The 27,467-nt window shown below is 35.3% G+C and overlaps 1 protein-coding gene across 2 annotated transcripts in view; it reads left to right on the top strand.

Annotated features, from left to right (window-relative positions):
- Positions 1–237: 237 nt before the first annotated feature.
- The window catches only part of LOC140762489 (probable cleavage and polyadenylation specificity factor subunit 1), a 67,264-nt gene continuing 40,034 nt past the window's right edge, over positions 238–27,467 (top strand). Inside the window, exons 1-10 of one of the 2 annotated variants that reach the window (XM_073100333.1) lie at positions 238–802; positions 11,024–11,170; positions 12,475–12,628; positions 15,930–16,065; positions 18,951–19,096; positions 20,573–20,668; positions 20,781–20,833; positions 26,041–26,172; positions 26,376–26,427; positions 26,578–26,694. In XM_073100333.1, the coding sequence (XP_072956434.1) occupies positions 453–802; positions 11,024–11,170; positions 12,475–12,628; positions 15,930–16,065; positions 18,951–19,096; positions 20,573–20,668; positions 20,781–20,833; positions 26,041–26,172; positions 26,376–26,427; positions 26,578–26,694 (1,383 nt within the window). In that variant the 5' untranslated portion in view covers positions 238–452. The remainder of the gene's footprint in view (positions 803–11,023; positions 11,171–12,474; positions 12,629–15,929; positions 16,066–18,950; positions 19,097–20,572; positions 20,669–20,780; positions 20,834–26,040; positions 26,173–26,375; positions 26,428–26,577; positions 26,695–27,467) is intronic. The other variant, XM_073100332.1, reaches the window with a different exon arrangement.

Below are 27,467 nucleotides of genomic sequence, written 5' to 3'. Positions count from 1 at the left end.
TAATCTTTCTTTCCTCCCCCTCCCGATTGAACTTATGCATATTTTGGTCTCGGATACCAAGAGAGACTCTTGTAACCATTTCGCCAATTTATAATCTTTCTTTCCTCTCCCTCCCCCAAAAATATTGTATTCGTATTTCATAATTACACAAAATTACTTTACTAACTTACAATAAAGAAGTTTATTCATTGTCGTATTTCGTACCTTAAACGACGGTACAGGGGTTTGCCTTTTGGTCCGTCCGACCCGGCGTCCTCTGATCGAACACAAACCATAGCCCCGCTGTCTACCCTAAACCTCGCTCTTCCCTCCAATCTCTGTTTTCGACCAGCCTCTTCACTGGTCCTCGCTTTTGGTTTCGCGCTTTCCTCCTCCCTCCCACTCATCTGCAAAACCCTTGCCGTCGATCCACGAACCAAGGGAGAAACCATAGATTAAACCCTACAGTTGAGATGAGCTACGCAGCCTTCAAGATGATGCACTGGCCTACTGGAATAGAGAACTGCGCCGCTGGATTCCTCACCCACTCCCCCTCTGGCGCCGCTGCAGCTGCCGCTTCCGCCGCCGCCCATATCCCTCCACTTCAGTCGGACGATATCGAGGCGGCGGAATGGCCGGCCAATAGGCGGATTGACCCAATCCCCAATCTTATCGTTACCGCCGGGAATGTACTCGAGGTCTACGTTGTTAGGGCTCAAGAGGACGAAGCCAGAGCTCCTCGGCCTTCGGGTGAGCAGCAGTGCAGTGGAGGCTTCATAGATGGGCTCTCTGGTGCCCGCCTGGAGCTCGTGTGCTCTTATCGGTGAGCCGTTCTGACGAAAGGAAATTCATTTTAGTATTCTTTTGTTAAATGGTTTCATATTTTAGCATGCATTCCGTTGCTTTAATGTTATAAGTTTCCAGACAACCTGAATGCTAGAATTTATGGGTCAGTTTATGATTCCACATGTATGTCTCTCATCATGCCTTCTGCAATTTCATATTTTTCACCATTTTCAAGTTCTGCAATCTTTGGATCTTCTGGATTCTTAAATTGGTTGTAGATAGATCCAGCTTCTTGTCTTTTGTCTTCGGGTCAGTTAGTTGCTAGACGAATATGAATAATGTTAACTATTAAAACAAAGTCTATGGCTAGGTTTAAGAGAAGGAACTAAGTTTTAGCAGTGCAGGACTTTAGATTGCAGTTTAGTTCTGAATAGGTCATGAAAAAGAGGGTTTTAAGTTAAGAGTTACCTGTTGGTATTCCTAATGCGAGGGCAGAGATTTCAGACTTCATCTTCAATTGGGACATCATGTGGCTTTGCTCTACTTTAGAGCTGACCTTATTTCAACAGAAAATGATGGAGGCAACAAGCACTTTAGGGCAACATCAGCTTCTGCAAAATAATGGATGCTAGCTACAGGCCAAAGAAAATTTACCAGTAAAATAGGATGGAAGTTGTGAAAGTGCAAGATGTTTGAGAATAAAGTATTGCATGCCTCTAAGGCTTTAACAAGTCAGGTTATGCTGGTTTAGGAGTTTAACATGATTAGGGCAAAGGTTCTAAATGTGAGTATCAACTGTTGGAGAAAACAATATGTAACAGTTGCATCTGTCTTTTTGGCTATTGTATCAATTGCTTTCAATGTATTAAAAAGCGGAAAAGGCGGCCATCATGGCGGGGCGACACATTGGCCGCCTTGCCATTCCGCTTGGTGCTCGTGCAAGGTGGTTTGCTGCCTTGATGGGCGGCTTGAGCGCCAAAAGGTGCTAAGCGAGCTGCTCGGCCTGATAAGGCGGGCTGGCGGTTCAGCATGCCAACCCGCCTTGTCGAGTTTTTATAATGGATCAGATTATCTACTAAAAATAACTAACCCATTAACCATTATATAAAAAGTTAAAAACTCTCTCCTCTCTCTCTCTTTTGCTGCACCCCTCTCTTTCTCTCGCTGCTCTCTTATCTAAAACCCTAAATCCTTCAATTCCTAATCTGTCTTCGATCGTCCACTCTGGCTCTCTCTTCCATGGTCGGCGGTAGAGGTATGGATCACTGTGCTTTCCCTTTCTCTCTCTCACTCAGCCACTCTCTCACAATCTCACTCTCTTTCACTCTCTTCCTCTCTCACTCACTCCTTTCTTATAGTCTCACTCTCTCAGTCTCACGTTGAAGGTTTTTTTATTTATTTTCAATTTTGTCTTAATTAGTTAATCTGTTAGTGACTTAGTTCTTAACTTCTTATTTCTTAATTTCTTATTACTTGAGATAATATGTTATGCTAGGCAGTCAGAGAAATTAGAAATTAATTGAAGTAATTATCTGCTAAATAGTTGAATGTTTCTGTTTCTGTTGAATGTTTTTTCTCAATTTCTGTTAATTAAGATTGTTACTTAATTCCGAAATTAATTCAGTAATTATTTGATAATATGTTTTTTCTCTGTTTTTTATTTCTTTATTCCTCTAGTTATAATTGTGAACATGTTTCTAGGAATTTATGGTTGTGATAATTTTGAATCTTTGATTATGTATTTATGTTATTTCTTGTGGGCATTATGGTTGTGAACTTGTTAATTGTTATTATAGTTGTAAATTGTGATAATGTTATTTAGTATTTGGTTTAGTGCACTATTAAATTTTTGTATATTCTAATACTATATTGGTTACAACTTACATATAAGTATATAATGTATATTATATATCTATATTATATATATATATATTTATTTATTTTTTATATTTAAATGCTAGATCGCCTTGTCTCTCGCCTTCCGCCTAGGCGCTAGGTGGTGGGGTGACCGCCCCGCCACCTGCGGCTGCATTTTAAAACATTGATTGCTTTGGTTTCAAACTATGGCCGATGCAATAAACACTTAATAGATAAACAAAGATCGATAGTGCTGATCCCAAATAATTGGGACTGAAGGCTTTGTTGTTATTATTGTTGTCGAATAGTGTGACTGTCTTTGTACTTAAATTTTAAGAAGTAATACAAAATGCAGGGACATCTTAAAAGTTCAGAAAAATGGTTAGAAAAATAAGAAGATTTACATAATATGAAGATTGAATATACTTAGAGCAATATTGAACTCCTTGTCAGATAATGACAACAACCACATCTGCTACAAAGGTGGTTGAAAGAGAAAACAATGAAAGGAGAGAGGGTGAGGACTTATGTCACTGGAGGTCACCTTGTTGAAGCTTCACTTTTTAATATTTGTCTTGTATTGGCCACTCTACCATGCATTGGAAAGTGGAGAAAACGTAAAAGGGGATGCGTAGAACATCAATAATTGCTATCTCACATTGGATTTAGCTTGGATCCAACTTACGATTTGATCTCCATCTAAGCCATTTAGAAGAAAATCAATAGTTTTGTGTTTACCGTACTAGGTCCGATATCTGTTAATATAACAGATACAAGGCCAATACAACTGATATGGTGGATGTAAGGCGAATAAGATTAATCTGAGGTTCAGACCAAGGTAAAACCCTGTTTTGACCTTTGTTTCAGATTGACAATGGCTTAGACCAATACATGTTGAACCCTAAATCCTAAACCCTAACCTGATCGTTATAGAGAGATGCTTCAGATCATGATTACGACTTCTCTTTTGTGTTCCTAGGTAGAAGAGGAGCCTCAAGCTATGTGTGGAAGAGAATTAGTAGGATAATTTATCCCACGGTCCAACGTTATTCTTTTCACTCGTTAAGGATCAAGGATAACCGAAAATAAATAGAAGAATAAAAATATGCTAGGATGAACAACACCTAGTCTCTCATACCTTTGCTCAATTGACCTTACTGCCTATACACCCACTTTAGAAGGAAGCTGCCTAAGCTTAGCTTTGTCCACCAAGATGATTACCTCATTATATTTTACTATGTTCTAGTTTATAGGTTGAGCTTGAAATTCAAACACATATATACTGCTAGATTTGTGGACGCCAATGCCTCTTATATTCTTAGTAGAACTTCATTAATTCATATATCAATTTTATGTATTATTTTGGGCTTTCTTTTAGCTATTATTTCTTTATCTGTTGTTGTGATTTCTGAGCATCTGCTTACATGGCCCCTATAGTGCCTAGGCATTAGGTAGCTCTTGTTTGCCTGTCTACTACCTATAGTCTTTTAAAAACTAGATTAGTTTGAATTGGAAACAAATCTAGCAAGGAAACCCAAGTTGAATTCAGTTAAACTTGAAATGTATTCAAGTGGACAATAGTACTAATTGAACTAATTGGAGCACAATTAGATCCAACTCAAATTAGAAGAACCCAAATTAGGCATATTATACATGAGTTTTTGACCGAACTAGCCCTCTTCCAAACTTTATTTACCGAAATAGAGCACACTCCAAACTTAATACCAAAAGGGGTCTGTTTTGATGTAGCTATTAGTAAAATGTTGATAAGTTCATCGTTTAACTTTTAAATGAGTTTAACATTTTATCTTCTAAGTAAAATACTGATTTTGTTAGTGTTTTTATTAAGAAAAAGATAGTGAAAAGTCATTGCTTTATTGGGGAAAGATGATTCTATCTTTTCCACATAAACTGCTGAATAATTAAATGTCTTATTATTAAAAATGCTAAACTATTTAACGTCTTATTAAGATACTGAATTACTTTGTTTTGAAGGTCATAATTTTTAACAATAGTATATTATGGATATATGATATGTGATTATTGAAGAAGAAGAAGAAACAAATGTAATGATTTCTGATCGAAGGTAAATCGGACTTTAAATGAGCACAATATAGGTAAAAACATAAAGAAAGAATTTAGAATGTCGTAACTTTGTGATCGATTATTTGTTTGGTCATAAAAGATGTTGTAAATATATGGAAAAGATCTATGGGTTAGAATGACATAACTTAGGTAAAAACATAAAAAAAAATTTAGAGCATTGTAACTTTGTGATCGGTTATCTGTTTTAGTCATAAGATATGACGTAAATATATGAAAAAGATCTATGTGTTGGAATGACATGACTTTTCCTATAGCCAACTGTGCTTAGAATTGCAAAAAGAAAATGGTAATAGCTCCGTCAAAGTTTAATTTAAAATTTTGTCTAAATTTTTGCTAATAAAACACTTATAAGTTTAGCATTATAAAAAAATTAAGATTCTGAACATTCCAAACATTCCAAACATTCCAACATTTTCTAAAAAGATATTTTCGGTGTTCCCATCTAAAACTTAAATTTTGATAAATCCAATTTTACTAACAACTATAGTATAACATACCTATTTTAGTATTAAGTTTGGGCTATGGTCTATTTTGGTAAATAAAGTTTAGAAGATGGCTAGTTTGGTCAAAATTTCTATTATACATACCCACATATTCGCTTGTTTAATGACATGTATAGATTAAGATTTAAGATTTGAGATATTGCTATAGAATAAAAAGTTGAAAACAATCGTAGCAACGTAAGAATCTCTCTCTTTCTCTCTTGCATATGTTGATAGACGATCTATGACTTCAATGTTTTAAAAGGTAATTGTAAGATATAGGAGGTTAATGGGCTAGATAATGCATAAGAAGGTATATATGTAGGGGCATGTGGTTTTCTTATTTATGGATAAATATATAAATGTCACGACTCGAAATCGAAATCATGATCGACCATGCACCTCAATACGTTTGAGATACACGAAGCCTTACTAATACTTTCTAAATGTACAATGGCAAGAATAAATAAACGAAAAGAATCTGTTTTATTTAATTTAAACTAATTGCAATGAAAATAAAGCAATATCATTATTATTGTATCTTTAAATGAAATTATATTAATAATTAATTTAAAACATAAGATCAAAAGTATGGAAAGATAAATATGTAGGTCTTAAGTGGAGTTAGGGTCTCGATGCATCTTGCTCGGTCGCTACGCTGACCATTACCTGAAATAATAGAAGAGAGAAAAAAATCCATGAGGCAAGAATTATAGTTCAGTGGGTGGAATCAACTCAAAAATCAAATAATTCTAAAATTTTATAGTGTTAAATAAAAGGGATTTTTATAAATCACACCTTATATTTTGCCTATTTTGTGATTCGCACCTCGTCTTTGGGGATTTTATAATGCGACCCCTCATTTTTCTATAATTTTTATTTAACACCCTAACATTACTTTAGCTAACTGACATTAATCATGTTATATAGTTCATGTGACTTTAGTTCAAAAATTACTAAAATACCCTTAAAAGGTCCTGACCTAATCTAAATCCCAACAAAATCTTTTTTCCCCAAACTAAACCCTAATCACACCAAATCTAATTCCTCTTATCTATAACTAAACTCTACCTCACAAAATTATAATATCAAAATCCACAACCCATAAGAATTATCCAAAATCCCTACCACATACAAGCCTTAGAAGCTTTCCTCAATTTTACCTATTTTTCTCCATCTCTCCAGCTTAAACCCTTTTTTTCCATCTTTCCTCAAATTTTTTTCATCTCCCTTCCCATCTTTGAGGTTGCAAGTAACAAAATCGGCTTGGCATTTGGAGAGCTCTAAGATCTCTATGGCTTGGAGTTTAGAAGCTCTAAGATTGGCTTGGTATTTAGGTGATGTTCTCCATGGTTTGAGACAAAGCAATAAGTATGGATGTTCAAGTTATCAATAAAATTAGAGATAAGTACGAGGGTAATTTAGGAATATTATAAATTACATAGTGGATTATAATAGAATATTCTCTTTCTGGTATTATTCAGTTTGATTATGGTTAGGTTAAGTTAACTCGGGGTGTTAAATGAACATTATAGAGAAAAGGATGGGTCGCATTATAAAATCTCCAAAGACGGGGTGCGAATTATAAAATAGGCAAAATTTAGGGTGTGATTTATAAAAATCCTTAAATAAAACTTAAGTTCAATAATATAAATGATAATTTCCAACATACATCCTATTAAAATAATGATAATGATAACAATAGAGAGTCATAACTTGTAACCTTGCACAGTTTCAACATATTAATATCTTTCTAATGTTTATAATTTTATTTGTCTCAATGGGTTTATACCCTGTGGATCCACATCAACTAGAAGTCATCTTGAGATAACGCTCGGATTTTTTCCTCATAGCTGATTCGGTTAGAATCATCAGAAGGTGTCACTATGTGATCAACACATCCTGTCTTTTTCACTAACTATTGAGAGGTTAGAATCACTTTAAGAAGTTCCTGTTCTATCCTGGGACTGTTTTCCAATTCCAATGATCTAATATAAAACTTTTCTCTGAACGTCCAGATAGACTTAAGTCACCATAGAAAGCCGCAAGCGATCTGTACTGGGACTGTTCTCTAAGTCATACTAATACTAGTTTTATTTTAATTTTTTTACTAAAATTTGTAATTTGTACAAGGTATGGCGATGCACTAAGTATAATAATTAAATGCACACAAAATATAATAAATAAACTTTGCATATAAGAATTAAATAAATAAATTTGTACACAACAATTTACATGGATAAGGGTACAAAATATAATATAAATAAATATGTAAGTGAACCTACTCACCCGAGTGTAGGCAAGATAACTGGAATCTTTAATCTCTAGCTCACGTGCTAAAAATCACCACCTTTAATAATATATAATAATAAAAATTTCAAATTGAATAATATCAAAATTTTTAAAATTTAAAACTTAAAAAACTAAAATAGGTTAAATTAAAACCATTGGATTAGGCTGGTCTGTTGCTGGCCCGTAGCCTACATCAATCAATCAATTGGGCTGGGCCAAGGCCTAGCTAAAATGCAATGGACTAGGTTGTGGACTAACAGCCCACCCTCCATTTAAGTGGTTTGAGTAGGGTCTTTGGATCTGAAATCCAGACCTAAACTCGAACATGCAAAAATAATAAAAAGGGTTGGCTCGGGTTAAACCCGAGCCCAACCAGATCCCTCCCCACGATCGACACGATGAAGAGAAGATAGAGAGAAAGAGTGTGTCGGTGACGGTTCAACGGTGACACCTCAAGCTCTCCGACGTTCTCGCGACGTTGCAGTCCTCACGAGGTGGAGAAGAAGCTGTAGATGATAATCGACTCCATAGCCGATGGCAACCGGAGCCACGAGGGCTCGAAAGGTGAATGTTCATGGCACGAGGCCAACGATAAAAGACTTCCTATGGTGGAGCGGTAGTGACCCGAAGCCACCGGCCAGCGTGATTCGCCGACGAAGCCAAAACCTCACAAATTAGGTATTTTTATTTTAACTTATTAAACTGAAATTAAACTTGAGGGGTGGGAGAGGGCTTACTAAGGAGTCATGTGGTGAAGATAACGAAGGAGAAGAAGAAGAAAAAGGGAAAGGAGGCTGGGGGTTAAGGAGAGAAAAAAATTAGGGTTTAATTTATAGAGCAAAAATCCAAATTTAAATTAGATTTGGATTCGGCGAGATATCTGTGGCTGCCTTGTCGCGTGCCGGAGAGGGAGAGGGGAGGGGGTTGCACATGCAACACACGTGCACCCTCTTCTCTCTCAATATATATATATATATATATATCCTCAGTTCTCACAATAAACTTATAATAAAAATATTAGTATAAATAATTATTGATTTATATCAAGGATTTATGTATTGCCCTCCACTTTGCATGCTGGTTGGAGTATCTTGTGCTGGCTCACTATTTTATGACAACAAAAAGAATAAGAGGGTGAGAAAAAATGGAAGAGGAAGGTGGGAGGGTGGCTATGGATTGAGGGAATGAATGAAGAGACATTGAGGAGAGGAGAGAGAGAGAAGAGAATTGCTGACTTGTTGGAAAAGAAAGGTTGTTGACAACTTTGGTCAGGATCGAGTGAGAGGAAAGGAAGATGAATGAACAAGTTGATCTGATTTGACTGAGGCAATTCAACTAATGCGAACCATTTAATTTACATTAAATGGGTTTAGGTGATGGTTGGTTTGGCCCAACTATGATTTAAACTGCAGAAAAATTATTTAATTTAAGTTAATGGGTCATTGCGAGTCAAGTTCGCCAAATATAGCCTGGACAACTCATTTACTGATTTTACTTAAGTAAAATCAGTAAATGTAAAATTAGTTGCTACACAAAACCCAACCCGACCCCCTCTCACTTTCTTCTTTCTCCTGCCTCGCCCAAATGTAACCTTATTTGTGACCTTTTTCTCCTCAAGTCATTCTCTTCTCTCTCCTTTCCTTTGCCTCTTCGCTCCTGCTGTTCTCAATTTTCTCTTTCTCCTCACTCCCTTCACCATCTTTAAAGTAAGCTGTACAAAATATAAATATGCGATGGTCAAACCTTTCGTGAAAGTCCTTGAAGTGGAGTTAGACTATGTTCCCTAAATCACCAGAGAGCTTAGGCCTTTTCTACCCTTATTGTCACTTTGGTCAGCTTGCTCCCCTTTGATCATCACTTATCTTCGGAGACCTTAAAATATAACTGGACTATGCCTTATATGTCGCTAAAGAATTTAGCCTCTTTCTCTGACTCAAATTTTTAATATAGTCTCCTTATTTGCTTCGATGACCATCAATTATCGTTGAAAGATCTGTCCCCCATTAGAACAAGAAATCGAATAAAATTACTTACAAGCTAGTAGATTTTTCTGTTTTGGATATCTTAACTGATCCAAAAATCATTTTGAGCCTCAAGCTAATGAATGTATTATTATCATATTAGTGTATTATTGTGATCTTCTCCTTTTGGATTTTGTCTCCCACCTGTTGGCTGTTGGGGAACTACTAAATATAGATCAACCAGAAAGTGCTAAATGGGCTTTGTCACCACTAATTAGCAAAAATCTAGTAGGGTACTAGGGTTTTTTGACCATTTGGTGCCAGATATTTTTCCTCTCCTTTTCTATCCAGTTGGTTTACGTTCATTATAATTACAAAAGGGTAAAATATCCTTTATTTTTTGCAACCGAATTGTTCTTTTAACTTTGGAATAAATTCTCTGTATCAGTATACTATTTCTTCTACACATTGACTGGTAATACCATGCCAATAGGTTGCAGTGTTGATAATAATTAAAGCTTTGCTGTATATCTGTTTGTATTGTCACAAGTCACATGCATAAGAGGGTCAACATGCCTGGACTTTCAGATGGGTTAGTGTGCATTTGCTAATATACCTTATTCTTGGTGATTATATCCTGGCTTGCACATGTGTGACAGTACATGTATTTTCTATATGCCCATCATTTAGAATTTTGAGTGGCGTGACCTCTCATATATATATATATATATATTGCATTAACCTGTGGCTTGCAAACTTTTTAAGGCAATTTCGACTGCATTACACACCTATAGTTTGGCTGCTACTGTCTGGAGTTCTTATTTCTTTAAATCCTTGCACGAAATGGTCAGAAACTATCTAATAAAGCATGTGGCCACCTATTTACTTCCTCCTTGAAATTAGACAAGATGGTAAGTACCTATATGTATGTATAAGTGACTTTTGTTCTTATTACATCTTTAAAAAAAAAATCTACTAAATAATGTCCAGTTTGGTTGAATGTCTCAAAATTAGTGTAAATAAGGGTAAAAGTTATTATTTGGTCCATGTTGACTGCACTTTCCCCCCACTTCAGGTGCAGCATGTGCCTAAGTCTAGTAAACTCTGTAGTATGTAGAACTCAAGCAAATGAAGAGTCCATACAGTTATTATATTACTTGTTTAACAAGTTTTTGTACTCTTGGGTGGAACATGAAGAGCCCTTAGGAATCATTTTTCATAACAACTTTTGGTACTCGTCTTTATTTAGCCTTTTGTGATGGCCTCTTACTCATCAGTATCTGACAGTCTCTCCAAAATTTGTACTTTTGCAGTTTGACCAAGCCAATATGCTCAAGTCACAAATTGAAATTTCCTTATTCTGATGCATACATTGCTTTTACTTTTATGTTCAATCACTTGCTGTCTTGCTGATGCAGCGATACTTATACTTGTCAATAGATAATTTATATCCTCTTTCATCTTGTTTGATATGGATTATAACCGATTCTGAGTGGCTTTTAGAATGTTATTTTAGTATGTTAAGCTCTTCGGTATCTTAAATCTTTGAATTATGTCTAGGTTGCATGGCAATGTTGAGTGCATGGCAGTACTGTCTGTTGGAGTTGATAATCGCAGCAACAGAAGAGATTCAATTGTCCTAGCCTTCCGAGATGCAAAAATCACCGTCTTAGAGTATGATGATTCAATACATGGACTGCGTAGTAGGTAATATATGTGCCACTTAACCTATATATCTATAAATGAAGGACTCACAGACAGATGATGCAGACCATTTGGTCCATTCTATGTATGGGCATGATACCTGTGGCGTGCTATGCCACCCTACTACCTGCACATGATATGCAGGGAAAGGGACTTTGTTTTATATATTACATACTTGGCAATAAATTATTTTTCTTTGTTGTTAATTTTCTTAGTTGCATATATCTTCTTTCTTATTACCTGATACAGACTCTTTGCTGGTATTTATGTATGTTTTATAATCCTGAGACATTCAATGAGTTTCTCTAAAAACAAATGCTAGTTTTGTGAAGGCAAAAGTGACTACTCATTTAATATTTTAGGCCAATTAAATTGTTTGTTGATGTGTTATGAAGATGCTTCTCAGACTCAACATTCCAACTGTTGCAATTGGTGTCGCCTTTGACCACGATTGCAATTTTCTGGTATGGTGGAAGGCCCTCATGAACTTTCTGGACAATATTAAAAAATGATACATGATAACAAAATGGCTAGATACTTTCCATCTCCGACTGAACTTTTGAAAGATCGCTCCTCTTTTCGATGAGCTTGCATTGCAACCAACTGGTTAGATGACGCTATTCACTGACTGTGCTAGTAGATTCCATGGCAAGGCCTTCACTTGCCTGCTTCAGTGAGAATATGGTTTCTGGAGGGTTGATGTTTATCTAACAGCTGCTTGAAGTTACTAATCAATTCTTGCAGTAGCCTCCCTTCTAATTTTGTTCGAGCCAACTCTATAATTGTAGGAGAAGGCCTTGATGTTGATGATGATATAGATCAACTCCCAATCCTCTTGGATCCCTTTTGCTTCTTTTTACATTGTGTTGAAATTGCTTGACAAATCTGAAGGTGCAATTTTGATGCAATTGTATATTGTTTACTAGTCTAAAGTTTATTTGCCATTTTATGCCGGTTTTTGTTATTTATGAAAAACCATTTCTTTTTGTATGTGGAAACATGCAGATGAAGCTTGTCGTTAATATCTGTGGTTTATTTGGAGGTGGTTAGGAAGTGTCTTTTTTAAAATACTTCTGTGAATTTTAGGTTTTAGTTAGTAGGAATAAGTATTGTTGGAAATTCTACCTCGCTTGTTATATATACGTATAAACTAGTTTATGGCTAAAACTTTTCAATCCCTCCTATTTTATATATAATTTTCTATTGTTTTGAATCCTCAGCAGAGATTTAGTTGCTTATTATACTTGTGAGGCATAATTTTTCAGAACTGTTACTGCTAAACTCTGTCATTCCTTATTTGCTTGCAGTTCCATGCACTGTTTTGAAGGACCAGATTGGCAATACCTGAAAAGAGGCAGGGAATCTTTTGCCAGGGGTCCTGTCGTAAAGGCTGATCCCCTTGGTCGATGTAGTGGAGCACTTATTTATGGGCTTCAAATGATTATTCTTAAGGCTGCTCAGGTGTTGTTTCCTGCTATGAAGGATATCTTCTATTTCTTTCTTCTTGTTAGATACTGACGACTTCATTCCTCAAAGACTAAGTTGAATGCATGGATACTTGTGCCAGATATATCTTGTAGATTATTAATATTCATCAGGCTCCATCTTACTCACAATGTTTGGACTTGCTGTTTGAGTCTTTCTCTATAGATGTTATGAGTCGATTAGAGTCAATCTGCAATAAAAGGGTCCAGGTTTTAGATAGAGGTGGCCGATGGTATTCTACTCTTAGGTTATTCTTATTTTTACTCCTAAGTTAGTCTAAGACTAAAATATAATTTTCAATGCTTAGATGATTAAGCAAAAGAGACTGACGCCTTCTATATATAGAGGTCGAATATAATGAGTCTTACTAGAACTAGCTTGAAAATATTTGCATGACTCGAATTACGATTTGCTTGAAAAGTTTACATAAGAGATAAACATGAACAATGATAAACCAAAGTCCTAAACCTAACAAGATATAAATTAATAAACTTAGATAAATTAGTTCTCTATCTTTCTCGGGTTGGTTCTTTGTTCTCGAAAAAAACTCTGAATATGAAAATTGTAGATGATGATGTCCTCAATATTATCTGTCTGCTTTCATATTATTTGAATGTCTCAGGAATATCTAATGGATACTTTTCCAGAACTGTGGGACTCTCACTAAATAACATAAGCTAATAAGATAATTAACTTAAATAGACTCGATCTGTTGACCCCAATGTTCCCGTGAGACGATCCGATTAGACCGGTATCAGTAGATTTGAACTACCGTTATAAGTACTAAATAGTAGTGTTTTCAGTTCTCCCGCCTATAATAAAAAAATACCAAGTTATCTTCTATCAAGATGATTTTGCTAGGAAGATGACTCTTGAAGAACGCTCAAGCAAAGAATGAGCATGGTACTACACTTGTTTAGCCAAGTGTCAACCCCTTTCGGCTTGCTATCTCAAGATAAATAATATTTATCTTTGTAAAAGCCTTGGAAAGTCTTTTCTTTATTGAATTGATATTCAAAAAGAAACTAATTTAGAGGTTCAAGTTGGAAGAACTACCTTTCTCGAGTTTATTTGAGCAACTTTATTGTTTGACTACCAAGATGATCTTGGACTTTATGCAGTTGTCACAAATTAAGAAGATTACTATATTGAACGTATTGTATAAACATTACAGTTTTAAGTTTTGGTTGAAAATGATCCATTTCATCCAAAATTGATTTGTCTCAGCTGCAACGTGTCGAAAACCAACACTACAGCTAAATTTTGCTGATTTCGGACAAACAGGTTGCTATTGGCTACCTTTTGTTTTTGTTTCTGGTCATCTATTTGAGTGGTTTAGGTTGCAGGTTTTTGGCATTTTAGGCTGAGACTGAAAATCAACTAAACTAAGGGTTCATTTAAAAACACTTTGTTTTTTATTCAAATATTCTTGGCTGATTTAGGTTACTAGGTTTGGATTCCAAATATTTCCATGAGAACCCAACTGTCATTTGAACTAAGATAACTAATTATTGATTTCTTAGCTCTCTATCTTACTAATTGTTCAGAACCTATATCCTCTTGGCTCTCTTTCTCCTTCCCCTTATAATTATGGATATCACCCTCTGAATCAAAATGCTGAAAATTGTCAACTTCAGAACCTTAGAACTATCCCTTGTTGCGAGTTACTCTACTTACTCTAAAAGCTGACCTATAGGTGCTTTTCGTTAAATAGCAAATTTTGATGAATAAAGACATGCTATTTCTTCTAATCCCTGTTACTTTTGTCTCCTTTGAAGTAGTTCTTTTTCTCGTCAGATTGACTTTGGTTAACCAAAGAAAATACAAATATTTAGCTGTGATGGGGATTCAATGAAACATTTAACAATCAGCTAAATGTGATTGATCATGATTGAATATTGGGTTAGGTACAAGTTGAATTCAAGTCAAATCCACCTCATTACTCAAGTTCTAGATCATTGTTGTTTTTTGTTTTTAATTTGTTATTGTAAGCTTGTTCTTAGGTTTTGTAAGTGATCAGTTCTTTGTCCTTGTCAAGGATCCGAAATCCATAATGATATCCTTGTTGCTTTAATTTCTTCTACAATATTGTCTATTACTAGATACTTATTATCTTCGTTCTTTATTTTCTTTCTTGGTGTGGTATGAATCGTATGATAAGTTTGTTCTTTAGTTTTGGAGGTGATCACTTGAGTTTCCTTTTTTCAAGGACATTAGATTTGTTGCTGTATCATTATGGCAGATTTTATGTCATTTTACTAAAAGTCTCTAAGAATATCCAACATAAATACTGTATCCTAATTTCTTGTAATTCTTCAAATTGATGTGGTATAATGTCACTCAAAAGAAAAATGAGAAAATAGAAACTGCTCGGGGACGAGCACTAATAGGATTTATTTCATTCATTTATTCTGCAAATGCAGAATGCTACAAAAAGTGCTTGGCAGTTGTAGAGCAGCCAGTTGGGTTTTGTAGCATTTAGCAAATGGTGGCACCTTGGCAATTGCATCTAGCCTAACACAGGATTGCAAAATATATTAAAACATTTTACATTATTAGTGGTGAGGACACATCCACTACCGCATTTCTGATCGCAACTCCGACCATGCCTCATCCTCACTGTCGTCCACGTCATCACTGTCACCTCGTTACTACCGTCGCTACCATTGTTGCTGCCATCACGTGTAGCACGTGGATTACTCATGATAAGCTACAACAGGTTGATCCAGACATATTAGAGGACTATTAGAGTGGCCTACTGTCCTAGACATTGGTTAGAGATCTTGGGAGAGGGACTTTGGTATTGATGGCAGTTTATTCTTTATATTTTATGGTAGTTTTAGTCTTATTATCTTTTAGGATTTACCCATATAAGGGCTTGTTGTCTTCTTATTTGAGATTAATGAATGTTTTGAGATTTGAGATCATCTACTTTGTTACAAAATCCGTGGTTTGTTTCTTGTTGGTGGATTCCAACACCTCGTAGGTGGATCCCATGGGTTTGCTATTTTGTTCTTCTCTTATCATTGTTCTACATCAATTAGCCATAATTTTTTGTGAAATAGTAATTATTAGCTGCTCAAGGGGCATCACTAATTGTCACAATATTTGATTCACATCAATTACTGAATATGCGGTTAAACATTCTACAGAATATGAGTATTTAAACATGATATTGTTGTTTCTTGCAAAATTTTTGAATTTATTTTGTATTTAAACATTTGATATGCTAATGTTAACATTGCTAATGAGTTTCTTCTAAGCATTTGCTGATTAGGCTGGCCAAAATTTAGTTGGAGATGATGAGCCTGCTAGTGCGGGAGGCACTAGTTCCATTCGCATTGAGTCGTCGTATGTGATTAACTTACGGGACTTAGATATGAATCACGTGAAGGATTTCACATTTGTACATGGTAATTTGCTATATCAATACACGTTTTGTTGAAGGCTGATTTTACATGATTTTATGATTTATTCTCTGCTGGTATAAAAATGTGTCCTTATGAAGTTATCAAATATTTCAGAATTCTCTTTGGTAGGAATGTTTCATCGCTACATCTGTTGTTTCTTTTATTATACTTGGATTTGCTCAAACTTTCATTGAGGATTATTTCTGATAACAATCACATCAAGTTTCTTTTTTACATAACATGATGATGTCTCTCATTAGACTATGAATAGTACAAATTGTTCTATTGATTCTATGATTAAGAACACCTTAATACGTTTAAGACTGTATTATCTGAGTGCAAACATCTGTTCCTCTTATTCTATCTGCATTCTGCAATACATCTGAACTATTGAAATTCACTGTTACACTGCACAGTTGACTTACCATGGTAGCATAAGAGCCAGATATTCATCCCTTAATGATAGCATTGTTTTTCCACATGATGCCCACACCCCCTACTCTGTAGCTTACTCTGTGAATTTATTAGCATCATATAATGCCGTCATTTGTTTTTGACTATTTCTTCTTTTTTGATGTCATACAGTGTAATTCTTTTTCTTGAGATCTATTTGCTTCATCTGCCAAAACTTTACCATATGTTATCATATCTGTAAGCTTTACTCATTGGTTATTTGTTTTTGCATGCTGGTTATTTGACTTCAATAGTTAGTAAGCTATCCCTGATTCCCTGTAACTATTTCCTTGAAATCCAAACTTGTTCCTGGTGTAGGATGAGGAAAGGCTACATATCTTTCGTAGGGGCATTGAGATGGAAGCAAGGAAATTAATTCTCCTATGGATGCTTGATAGCAACGATGGTCGTGCCTGTGGCACGTGTTGTGCCATGCCACAAGCGGCACACCTCGGCAAGCCCCGTCGTGCCAGTGGCACGCCCCTACGTGCCACTGGCACGCATTTAAAATATTTTTAATAAATTTTTTAGGATATTTAAAGATGTTTTGTGGTCCTTGATATGTCAATCTTTAGTTTTTCATTTAAATATATGTATTAAAAGTTTAAAACCTATATTATAATGTTTTATTTTTAGATTATTTTATAAATGATATATTTTATTAAAGATAAAACAATAGTTAAATATAAATATTATTCAACACATACTATGATTGAAGACATCCATTAAAACTAATATTAATGATTGAACACTCCATAATATAATTGAATTGTACGCCGCCGGCACGGCCATCCTTGGTATTAAATACTGTCGATATTTTTCAAAACTCATTCACTAATAGTATTGCTCGTTGTAACATCTCACAATCTTCATACAAATAAAAATTTTATAATTCTCCTATGATATGATATGAATATTGAACATGCACGGGAGTGAACAACATCGGCGTAGGCACAGACACATCATAAGTATATACAGATTGTAAATATAATGTATAATAATGGTGTTCTAGTTCTGGTGGGTGTGGTTGATATGATAGTAATTATGATAAACTCATCATCCTGTGGGTACACCTCTCTTAATATTTTGCTACCTGCAAACTCAAGTCCTCTATAAAAAGAATACCTCTCTGAAAAGGTTGTGTAATAGGGGTGCATGTCTCATCTCTATTATTATCGTCACCAGACTGAGTCTTGTTATTATCACCATCATCATTATCATCTCTAGTCTCATTATCATCAATTTTATCTAAGCCTTCTAAATGATCAATTAATTAGTTGATTTAATAATGACCGATGAAAATAGAAAAATTAAAAAAAAAGGCTCTATATGGCACAACGATTAGCATGGGGCTGTGCCAAACGGCACACAGCCGTGCCAGCCTGGCATGGTTCAGCATGGCACGTGCCGATCAGCACGGGTCAGCATGGGGGCATGCCACTGGCACCCCGTGCCAAGTGTTGTGCCATTACTGGCACGGCAAGTGCCGATCGGCATGAGGCGTACCGACCGACACGACCAACCATGCTTAATAGAAAGTCTAGAATCAAGCTATGGATTGCTAGAGGCTAGTCTAGGTTAATAATTTAATAAAGTTTGAGTAAACAGGATGGAAACTTTAATAAAGAAAAATGATAGAGTTTGGAAACTAGTTGACTTATAAACTTAAACAGTTTGATAGTAGACCAACTATATATAGGTTTGAACTTAGGGTCTCTAAGATGCCCCTTAGTGGATAGGTGAAAGACAGTAGGACATGCGACCCTCTACACCAATAAATGAGGTTTGAACTCAGTGCCTCTAAAAAGCCAGGCTCTTATACCATGTTAAGTAACCAACTAACCTAAAAGCTTAAGTAGTTAGATAGCATTTTAAGAGATAACGAAAAACTAAAATGAATCAAAATGTGAATTCACATTTCAGGATTCTTTGAGCATGAGATGAGTTGTGATGTAGATTAACGATGGATTCTCTTGAGTTTAGCTTTTTGACCTAGGGTTCCAAAAACCTAAGTAAACTGTAAGATATTATTGATCGGTCTACGGTCACAATTTATGTCAATGCTTTAAGGATCCTAATATGTTAGGGGAAGACCAAAAGTAAAATTGGAGGAATTAGTATGCAAAAGATATGACAGTGTTTGATTGGAAAGACTGATGCACAAAATGGACTCAATGGAGAAAATGATCCATATAATTGCCCACAAATAGTTGGATGTAAAGGCTTGTTGTCATTGTCGTTGTTATCTATTATCAATGGAAGATTATTAGGATAGCTGGATTAAAGCAAATAATTGCAATTAGATACTGAGTAATGGAGAAAGGGATTCCTGTACCCGATCAAAAATAGTTGGGACTGATGCTTACTTCTTGTTGCTATCATGTGATTCTATGATCTGATTATGACTTTATCTAGTATATATTCCCCTTGAGCAGGTTATATCGAACCTGTTATGATCATTCTTCAAGAAAGAGAGCCTACATGGGCTGGGCGTATCTCATGGAAGCATCATACATGCGTGATATCTGCACTTAGTATCAGTACTACTTTAAAGCAACATCCAATGATATGGTCTGCTGCTGTAAGTCTGTTATACTGATGACACTACTTACCTGATAATATAATTAACCTTGTCTTCTAAATAAAGGGACTAGCTTGAATTTTGGTGATTTATGATGTTCTGATCATACCTTTGTTGGACATTTATGTTACCGTACGCCATTGATCGCATGGATATTCTAACACTCTGACCTTTTTTTAGTGTTATTGGCTTATTTCTTCTCCATCAAGTTTAATTAAACTCTAATAATAGAAAGAATACAAGCTATTAGTTGTATTTATTTATTAATCACATCATTCTGCCTTCTGAGTTTATTTTTGTTTATCATAGTTGCAATTATGCTGCTTTACCAATATAAGCCGTTGAGACCCTTCTGTTCATTATTCTAAGTTGTGCTTTTATTTCCAATTCCAGTCTCTATTTGCTTGATGTGAGTTTGTTAAATATGAATTGCTTCAGTTTTTGTAAGTACAGCTAGTTGCTCTTTTCTTTTTGTGATTGGTGGTGGTGCATGGCAGTATGAACTAGTTCTGTGGTTGGTTACAGTCAGCATGATATATAAGCTGTAGTCTGAAGTTTTTTTACAGAACAGTTTTGATATTTATCTTGTGTGCCACCAACTAGGAACCATATTTCTAAATTTTGTCCAGTTACCTTCTCATTGTGCTTAACATACTATCTTTTATGTTCTCCGAGAAGAAAGATTATCCTAGTGCATGAGGCTCCTGTCTACGTGTGGTCACAATGTCCACACTCTTTACCTCATTTCCGAGGAGGCTGTTTTTAAAATTTGGATCCATGATCTCTTGGATGCAAGGGTAAGCCTTACCGTCACGTGAAATGATGTTTATCGCGTTGCCATAGGGGATGTGGAGAAAAAATTGGTCATCTGACAAGATTTTTCTAGCTCAAGGGTATATACAATTTTTTCTTTTCCTGGCTAAAAGTGTCAGTGGACATGAAGCTGTATACAAGTTTTGGATACATGTCCTAATGGGGGATGCTCCATTTTGTGTCACATCAGTCTCTAGCAGCTTGCTATATAGTTGGTTATACCTTTTCCCAGGCTGAAGGGCCAAGTTTTCCTTTCCTTTTGCTTTTCTTATGACTATATTATTCATGCTATCTCATTTGCAGTTTGATCAAAGATAAGATTCTGTATTAACTAATCCTTTCGCAGCTTGAAAGAAATGGTTGCTTTGTTGTGGAGTATGCATATATAAAATGATATTCGGTTTCAAAGGCTTCTTGGATGGTTCAGATTTTTGTATAGTTAAAAGACGTAAAAATGCAAGGGTTTATTTCATTAATTTACCAGAGTAAGGTAAAAGAATGCAGCTGACTGTGCTTCTTCTGAAGAGAGAGTTGTACGAATATGATGGACAGAATCATGAGTGATGCTCTTCTATAAAATGTTTACCTAGTTTTCTTCTTTGAAATGTGGATAAATATTATCATTCTAGTTTCTTATTTTACTTCTATGAATTTTTCCTTCAGAATCTACCCCATGATGCATACAAGCTACTTGCAGTTCCTTCACCTATTGGTGGTGTTCTTGTGATTTGTGCAAATAGTATCCACTATCACAGTCAGGTGTAGTTCTTATAGACTTTTCAAAATTTTTGTTAACTACGATTATTTTATTCTCTTCTGCCTTCTTAGTTATTTCCTTTTCTTACACCTTCCTTTTTGTTGATTATTGCAGTCAGCATCTTGTTCCCTTGGTCTCAATGGTTTTGCATCTCAGCCAGATGGAAGGTTCTGTAAATCCTCCTTGCATTATATATTCATTATTCTTGAATTACTGTGTGTTACCAAAACCAACCAATTTATTGGTCACTTCAGTATTTCTTTTAGATTAAATTAACCATAAACCTTCTTTTCTGTTTTTTGGTTTTATCACATCTTGGAGTGTCATGCTACGTCTTGCTTTTTTCTTACATCTTGTCACCAGCCTTTGCACAACCTGCACTTGGTGGAAATTATTTTACTTTTGGTTGTCATGGTTTTTAAAGACTAGTTAGACAGGCAGACAAGGACACCTATCTCTTAGGTTCTGGTGGCTGCCACGACGGACATCCATAAAATAAAGGGAATTGACAATTACACAACTGAAAGAAATAATAGTTACAAACAGGTCAAAATTAGTAAGCAAAATCAATAAAATAGATTAATGCATTGCTATTAAAACCATGATAAACATTTAGGATCCACTAATCTGGTGACATCTGCAGCGAATTTAAATCTCAACATCAGTCGTCACCTGGGCATGACAAAAAGCACATCCTTGGACATGCTTCGTCTAAGGTAGTTGCCTAGGCAGTATGCTGGTAGTGTTTCTCGAACAATATTAGTAATGGTTGTACAAACAAGTCTGCTGTTTTACAAGAGCCTCTCTCTCTCTCTCTATATATATATATGTGTGTGTGTGTGTGTGTATCTTAGTCCAGCCCTTTAATGAACAAAATACAACTGAAGCCAGCAATTAGTCGGAAAATGAATTTGACTATTTAAATAAAGACAGTTGTACATAAAGTGCAAAATATTTAAAAACTCATGGATATTAGTCTACCAGAGGCTCCAGGATATGTTATATATGAGGAATGATAATTTCTAGTATTGAAGAACTTAACATGGACAGAACAGAGATTATTTGTGATTCCAGGACAATTAGCCATCCCTCAGTTTTGAGCATAGTTAGCCTGGAACTGGTATCAGGCACTATTTAGATCTTGATGCAGTCCAATGGCAGGCTCCATGGAGACATGGTTTAAAGGCCTCCTTGAAGGTTGTGATTAAGTAATTAAAAGTTTTTTTTTATAGTGTTAAAGTGTAATGATATGATAAATCTAAGAGACAGTAAAACAGTAATATATAATGAAAAATGATCAACATTCAGTAGGTAGTAAAATGAAGAAATAGTACAGGGAAGGTTAGTGAAAGATCCAGATAGAGAAGGGAAGGAAAGGATATTATTGGAGAAAAAGTAGACAAGCCCATAGAATCCACTAATGGATTGTTGGAATCCACCAACAAAGGAAAAATTGATAATCTTAAAAGTCTCAAAATATTCATCAATCCCAAATGATAACATAACATGCTTTTATATAGGCAAACCTTAAAAAGGACAAAAGACTAAAAGATGTCTCAAGCAAAAGACTAAAAGATGTCTCATGCAAAAGACTAAAATACCCTTATGTAAAAACCTCTTCCACATGATTCGTCGCCCAACCAAAGTGTCACTGGATGAGCTACCCTCCTGCATCTACCCAAGTACACATGCCTGAATGTAGTGTTGGCATCAACTCTCTGAGGGTGGGAAAAATTTGACTTTGTTGAGGGGAGTTGAGGGCAGCTCTAGTAGAACTCTCAGAGGTTAGGATGTATCACTGAAGCTCCTCATGCATGATCCGTGTGCTATCCAACTCTGGGTGATCTTTCCATCAGACTAGGTTTCGGTGCATACTTCTATCAACGTCGGATCTTACCTAATCATCCAAAATAACATCTACATTTTCATTTTGTGTCGATGAAGAAGGTAAGTGGCAGGTTTTAAAGTATGTATATTTGGACAAGTGGAATTAACTGTATCAGAAGGATAATCAGGGATGGATGCGAGAGGTTTATTGTCCATTAAATCTTCGATATTAAAAGTGGAACTAATGCCATAATCAGAGGGAATATGTATAACATAAGCATTAGGTTTAACATGTTTCAATATCTAAAAAAGTCCAGCACTACGGGCTTGCAATTTCCTTGCGGTACCCGAAGGAAATCACACGGGTCTGATACGAAACATGATACAATCTCTAACATGAAATTCTTTAGCACATTGATTCAAATCGACCTGTAGTTTATATTGAAGATTACTAGTTTTGATTCTCTTACTTATCTCTTGATATAATGAATGGACATAATATACAAATGCTTCTACAGATTTTGATACTCTAGAATGTGGAGACATATGAAGGTCTAAAGGTTTACGAGCTTTATACCCTTGGACAACCTCAAATAGGCTCATGTTTATAGACCTATTAATAGAGTTGTTACATGCAAATTACACTATAGGAAGAATAGAATCCCAGTTTCTATTATGGTCATTTATGAGACAGCGTAAAAGATTTAACTCATATGCCTACTTCAATTTTGTGACGTGCCACAAAGTTTTCAGATTAACTCATAAATAGAACATCCCAATTTGGCACAATAGTTTTAGGTAAACCATATAGTTTGATTAGATGGTCAAAATAGAGTTTTGCAATGTTTGAAGCATCAGAGGTTTTAGCGCGTGGAATGAAATGAACCATTTTAGAAGAATGATCTACAACCACAAAGATCTCATGCTAAACAAAAGTATGTGGTAAGTCAAATACAAAATCTATGCTCACATCTTGCTACGGATGGTCTGGTACAAGAAGTGGAGTGTTTAGGCCAATGTTTTGTTTGCGATGTTTAACCAATTGACAAGTATGACATTGATTGATTATTTTGGCTACATCATGTTTGAGAGTCGGCCAATAAAATTGACATTCCAACTTTTCAATGGTTTTATCGCGTCCAAAATGTCCTGAAAGGTCACCAACATGAATCTCCCAAACTAAGAAATCACGTACAGATGTACGAGGTATGCAAAGTTTGTTGGTCTTAAATAAATAATCATTTTGGAGGGAGTAGTCATTCAGAGATACATTCACGTTATTTGACAAGGTGAGGTAGGCTTCTCCAAAATCATGGCAGATGCATAATTTTCTATTGGCTTGTCAAATCCCGCGATAATGATACTCCTAATGGAAATAAGATTGACTTTTTGATTGAGCGCATTAGCCGCCTTATTCCAACCCTATGTTTTAGAACAAAAGAGTTCTTGTAAAAATTCAATCTTGTGACTATGCTGAGCATTGAGCTTCTTTTGAGAGTTGAGGTGTAAAAGGCTTAATGGTTGAAATATAGCACAAATTCATTTTGGAGTAAATAATGACAGTAGTAGTGTAGAGCTTGAATAACCGCATATAATTTTTTTTCATATGTGGAATAATTTTGTTTTGCCTCACTTAACTTTTTGCTAAAATAGGCAACAGGATGACGTTCTTGACTTAGGATGCCGCCTATCCCAATCCTCAAAGTATCACATTCTACTTCAAAATCTTTACAGATAACATGAACTTCTATCATTCTTCCCTTGATCTCCTCAAAGGCTTTATTTGTAGATCGAGACCATTGAAAGTCACCATTTTTTAATCAATTAGTAATTGGGGACATGATTGTACTGCACCCGTGAATAAAAATGTAGATAGAATGTAGCAAGTCTATGAAAACTACGAATATCATGAATGTTTTAGGGTTTAGGCCAATCGACAATTGCTTTGATTTAACTACGGGTCAGTACATATTCCTTCAGATGAAATCGCAAACCCTAAGAATAAAACATGACCTACAAGAAAGGAGCACTCTTTCTTGTAAGCATAGAGGCTTGAAGTGCAGAGAGTGAGGTAGACTTGACGCAAATAATTTAAATGTTGTCTCTGAGTGGCTATAAATCAGAATGTCATCAAAGTACACTCTAAAAAAATTCCCCATAAATGGTCGGAGTACTTGTTTCATAACTCTTATAAATGTGCTTAGAGCATTAGAGAGTCCAGAAGGCGTCACCAACTATTCATGCAAGCCATCATTGGTTTGAGATTAAGCCTCGAACTTGATTAGTTGGTCTCGTTTCTTAGTTTTGATTTTTTAAAGAGTGATCTTGATTAGATATAAAAAAGATAAAAAGATGTTATGACTAGTATTGGCAGTTAACATTTTAGTTGTAATTCTAATTTATGACTTTTAATAATTTTGTCAAAAATATAGTTCGAAAATATAGTTATAATTTATAAACTTCCGTCCAACTTTTTTTATTTAGTACAAATTCCACAGTTTGAGCATGGATAGCTGTACTTACCTTTGCAATCCCATGCAAGTGATACATGGGAATGTTTTGATATTTCTGTCTATCAACACTTTGATTTGTGATGTGGCTCAATACTAAATTGATGTGGCCTAGGGATGAGAAACCATACCAACATGAAAGAAAGATAAGGAGGTAAGTTGAGCCACCCTTAAGGAGAAAAAAATGGAGAAAAAGATAGGGTCTCTGTGAATCTATTTACCTCCAAGGTTCATTATACTTGCATTGCTAGATAGATAGGAAAGATAGAAGATAACTCACCAAGTCATGGGAAAAAGAAAATCAAACCCACCTAGTTGTGGGGGAAAGAATAAAGTGGAATTTTTCATGATTTTCTCTTTATTATCGGAATTCCCTCACCTCTAGATATAGTGATGAGATAGAGGTGAGGAGATTATATCAACTTACAACTTGAATTTTCCCAAATATTTCCTAGTCTAATCTATAACTAAACTAGGACTATTAATTTAAAGATCAACCAAATCGTAATAGAACCTTTTTAAATAAAATAACATCTCAATCCATTAGGAGTTTTAACCAAATATGACACTTTAAAACAAATCTAATTTTTAGATAATAAATACATCAAAAAAAAGAAAAGAAAATCTAATTCTCAACAACTTCTAAGGGTCTTGTGCAGATGCCAGACATGATTTTATTTATTGGTACTTTGTGCTGTTACAAGTTTATTTATCCTTGAAGGGGCCTGCCCATTGCATACTGTACCAATTTGTAAATTCAATGCCAATAACTTGCTGCTTCAGGATGTATTGTGATAAAGCTGTCCTTTATTCTGACATCTACTTTTATTGTTGCTCAGATATTATGTACTATTAGTTTTATTTTCTTATAATATAAGTTTAAGTTTTTATTTATATGTGTATGTATATAGAATTATAGATATTTGCATCCATGTATGTGTCTAGTAGTTTGTGGGCTGTACTGTGTCAGTTCTTAATGTTTTGGAACTTTAATTAAGTCTGAGTGACTGTTTTATGATATGCATTGAATGCTGCAGTCCTGAAATGCCAAAATCAAAGTTCCCTGTGGAGCTTGATGCAGCTAATGCAACATGGTTATTGCATGATGTTGCAATGTTCTCATCAAAAGCAGGAGAAATACTGTTGCTCACCTTGGTCTATGATGGGAGGTACAATATCACAGCTTTTGTTAATAAATTTGGAAGACAAATTCTTGCATTGCTTGCGTGACCTTCCAAATCTTGCATAATTTGCCTGGACAATCATTTATCTATGACATTACTGATAGTGAATCTTATCCTTCTCGATGCATAAAGCTACAGTATAATTCATTTTCCTCTGACTTGTGACTTATTTTATTTCTTGCTTGCAGGGTTGTGCAGAGACTAGATCTTATGAAGTCAAAAGCATCAGTTCTGACTTCGGTTGGTTGTTCACCCTGCATTTTTTGTGATGCACTTATAATTATTATTCTTCTTTCCTTCTTTTTGATGTATCTGAGTATTATCTATTTAACTTATTTTGTTATGTCCCCTCTGTTGTACTTCTGATTCTCCTATCTTATATCTGTAAAGGATGTGACAACTATTGGGAGTTCATTTTTCTTCCTTGGGAGTCGTTTGGGAGACAGCCTTCTTGTACAATATAGTTGTGGGACTTCCACATCCACTTCTAGCCATGTGAAAGATAAGGTGCAAATTTGAAATATTTCTAATGCATCTGCATGTTTAAAGAAATAGAATTTATTCTCAAATGACATTTTCTTGCCATTGCTTTTGTACCTATGTTTATTATGCACTCTTTACAAACAAGCATAATTGAGCAAGACTTCTACATGCTATTGTTGTTCTATCTATAGGTCCGTCATGGTTCTTGTAGTACTTGAGAATAATATTTATCCACTAGATCATGAATACAGTGGAATTAAGAATTGTTGTACTGATGGCACGTGATGTGCCGATACACTATTGTCACAGGGTGTGCCGACTCAACATGTCCCAGTGTACCAGTGGCACGATGGAATGCGTCTAAATGGATTTTTTGGGATTTTTATATATATTTTAGGTTCTAATACATGTATTAGAGGCTACATTAGAGTCTTTTAGTTATGGATTACCATGCTGGTTGACATAGGTTGATACTTATATTGTACCATTAAATTATTAACACCGTTAATAGGGGAGTATCCAAATACTCTGTCATGGTCATCCATGTTGGTGTGTGCTATTAGGAATTGAGCATGTCTTACTTCAAACATATTTAATTTGAGGTCTCCTTATCCCTTTTGATACCTTTTGGTATCTTGATGCTTGATCTATATAAATTGTACTTCAAATGTTATAACCTATTGAGACAGAAATGGCCTTTCTAGTGTCAAAACTCATTACTATTTATACTCTGTGACCAACTAAAAGTTCAATGTCTCGGTTGATCGTCTTCACATCCCATGATTAGGGGCCAGAGC

Source organism: Typha angustifolia, chromosome 7 (genome assembly GCF_048772165.1).
Source record: "Typha angustifolia cultivar Huaian chromosome 7, ASM4877216v1, whole genome shotgun sequence".
In the NCBI taxonomy this organism is placed as follows: Eukaryota; Viridiplantae; Streptophyta; class Magnoliopsida; order Poales; family Typhaceae; genus Typha; species Typha angustifolia.
This window is presented reverse-complemented; position numbering and strand designations above follow the sequence as displayed.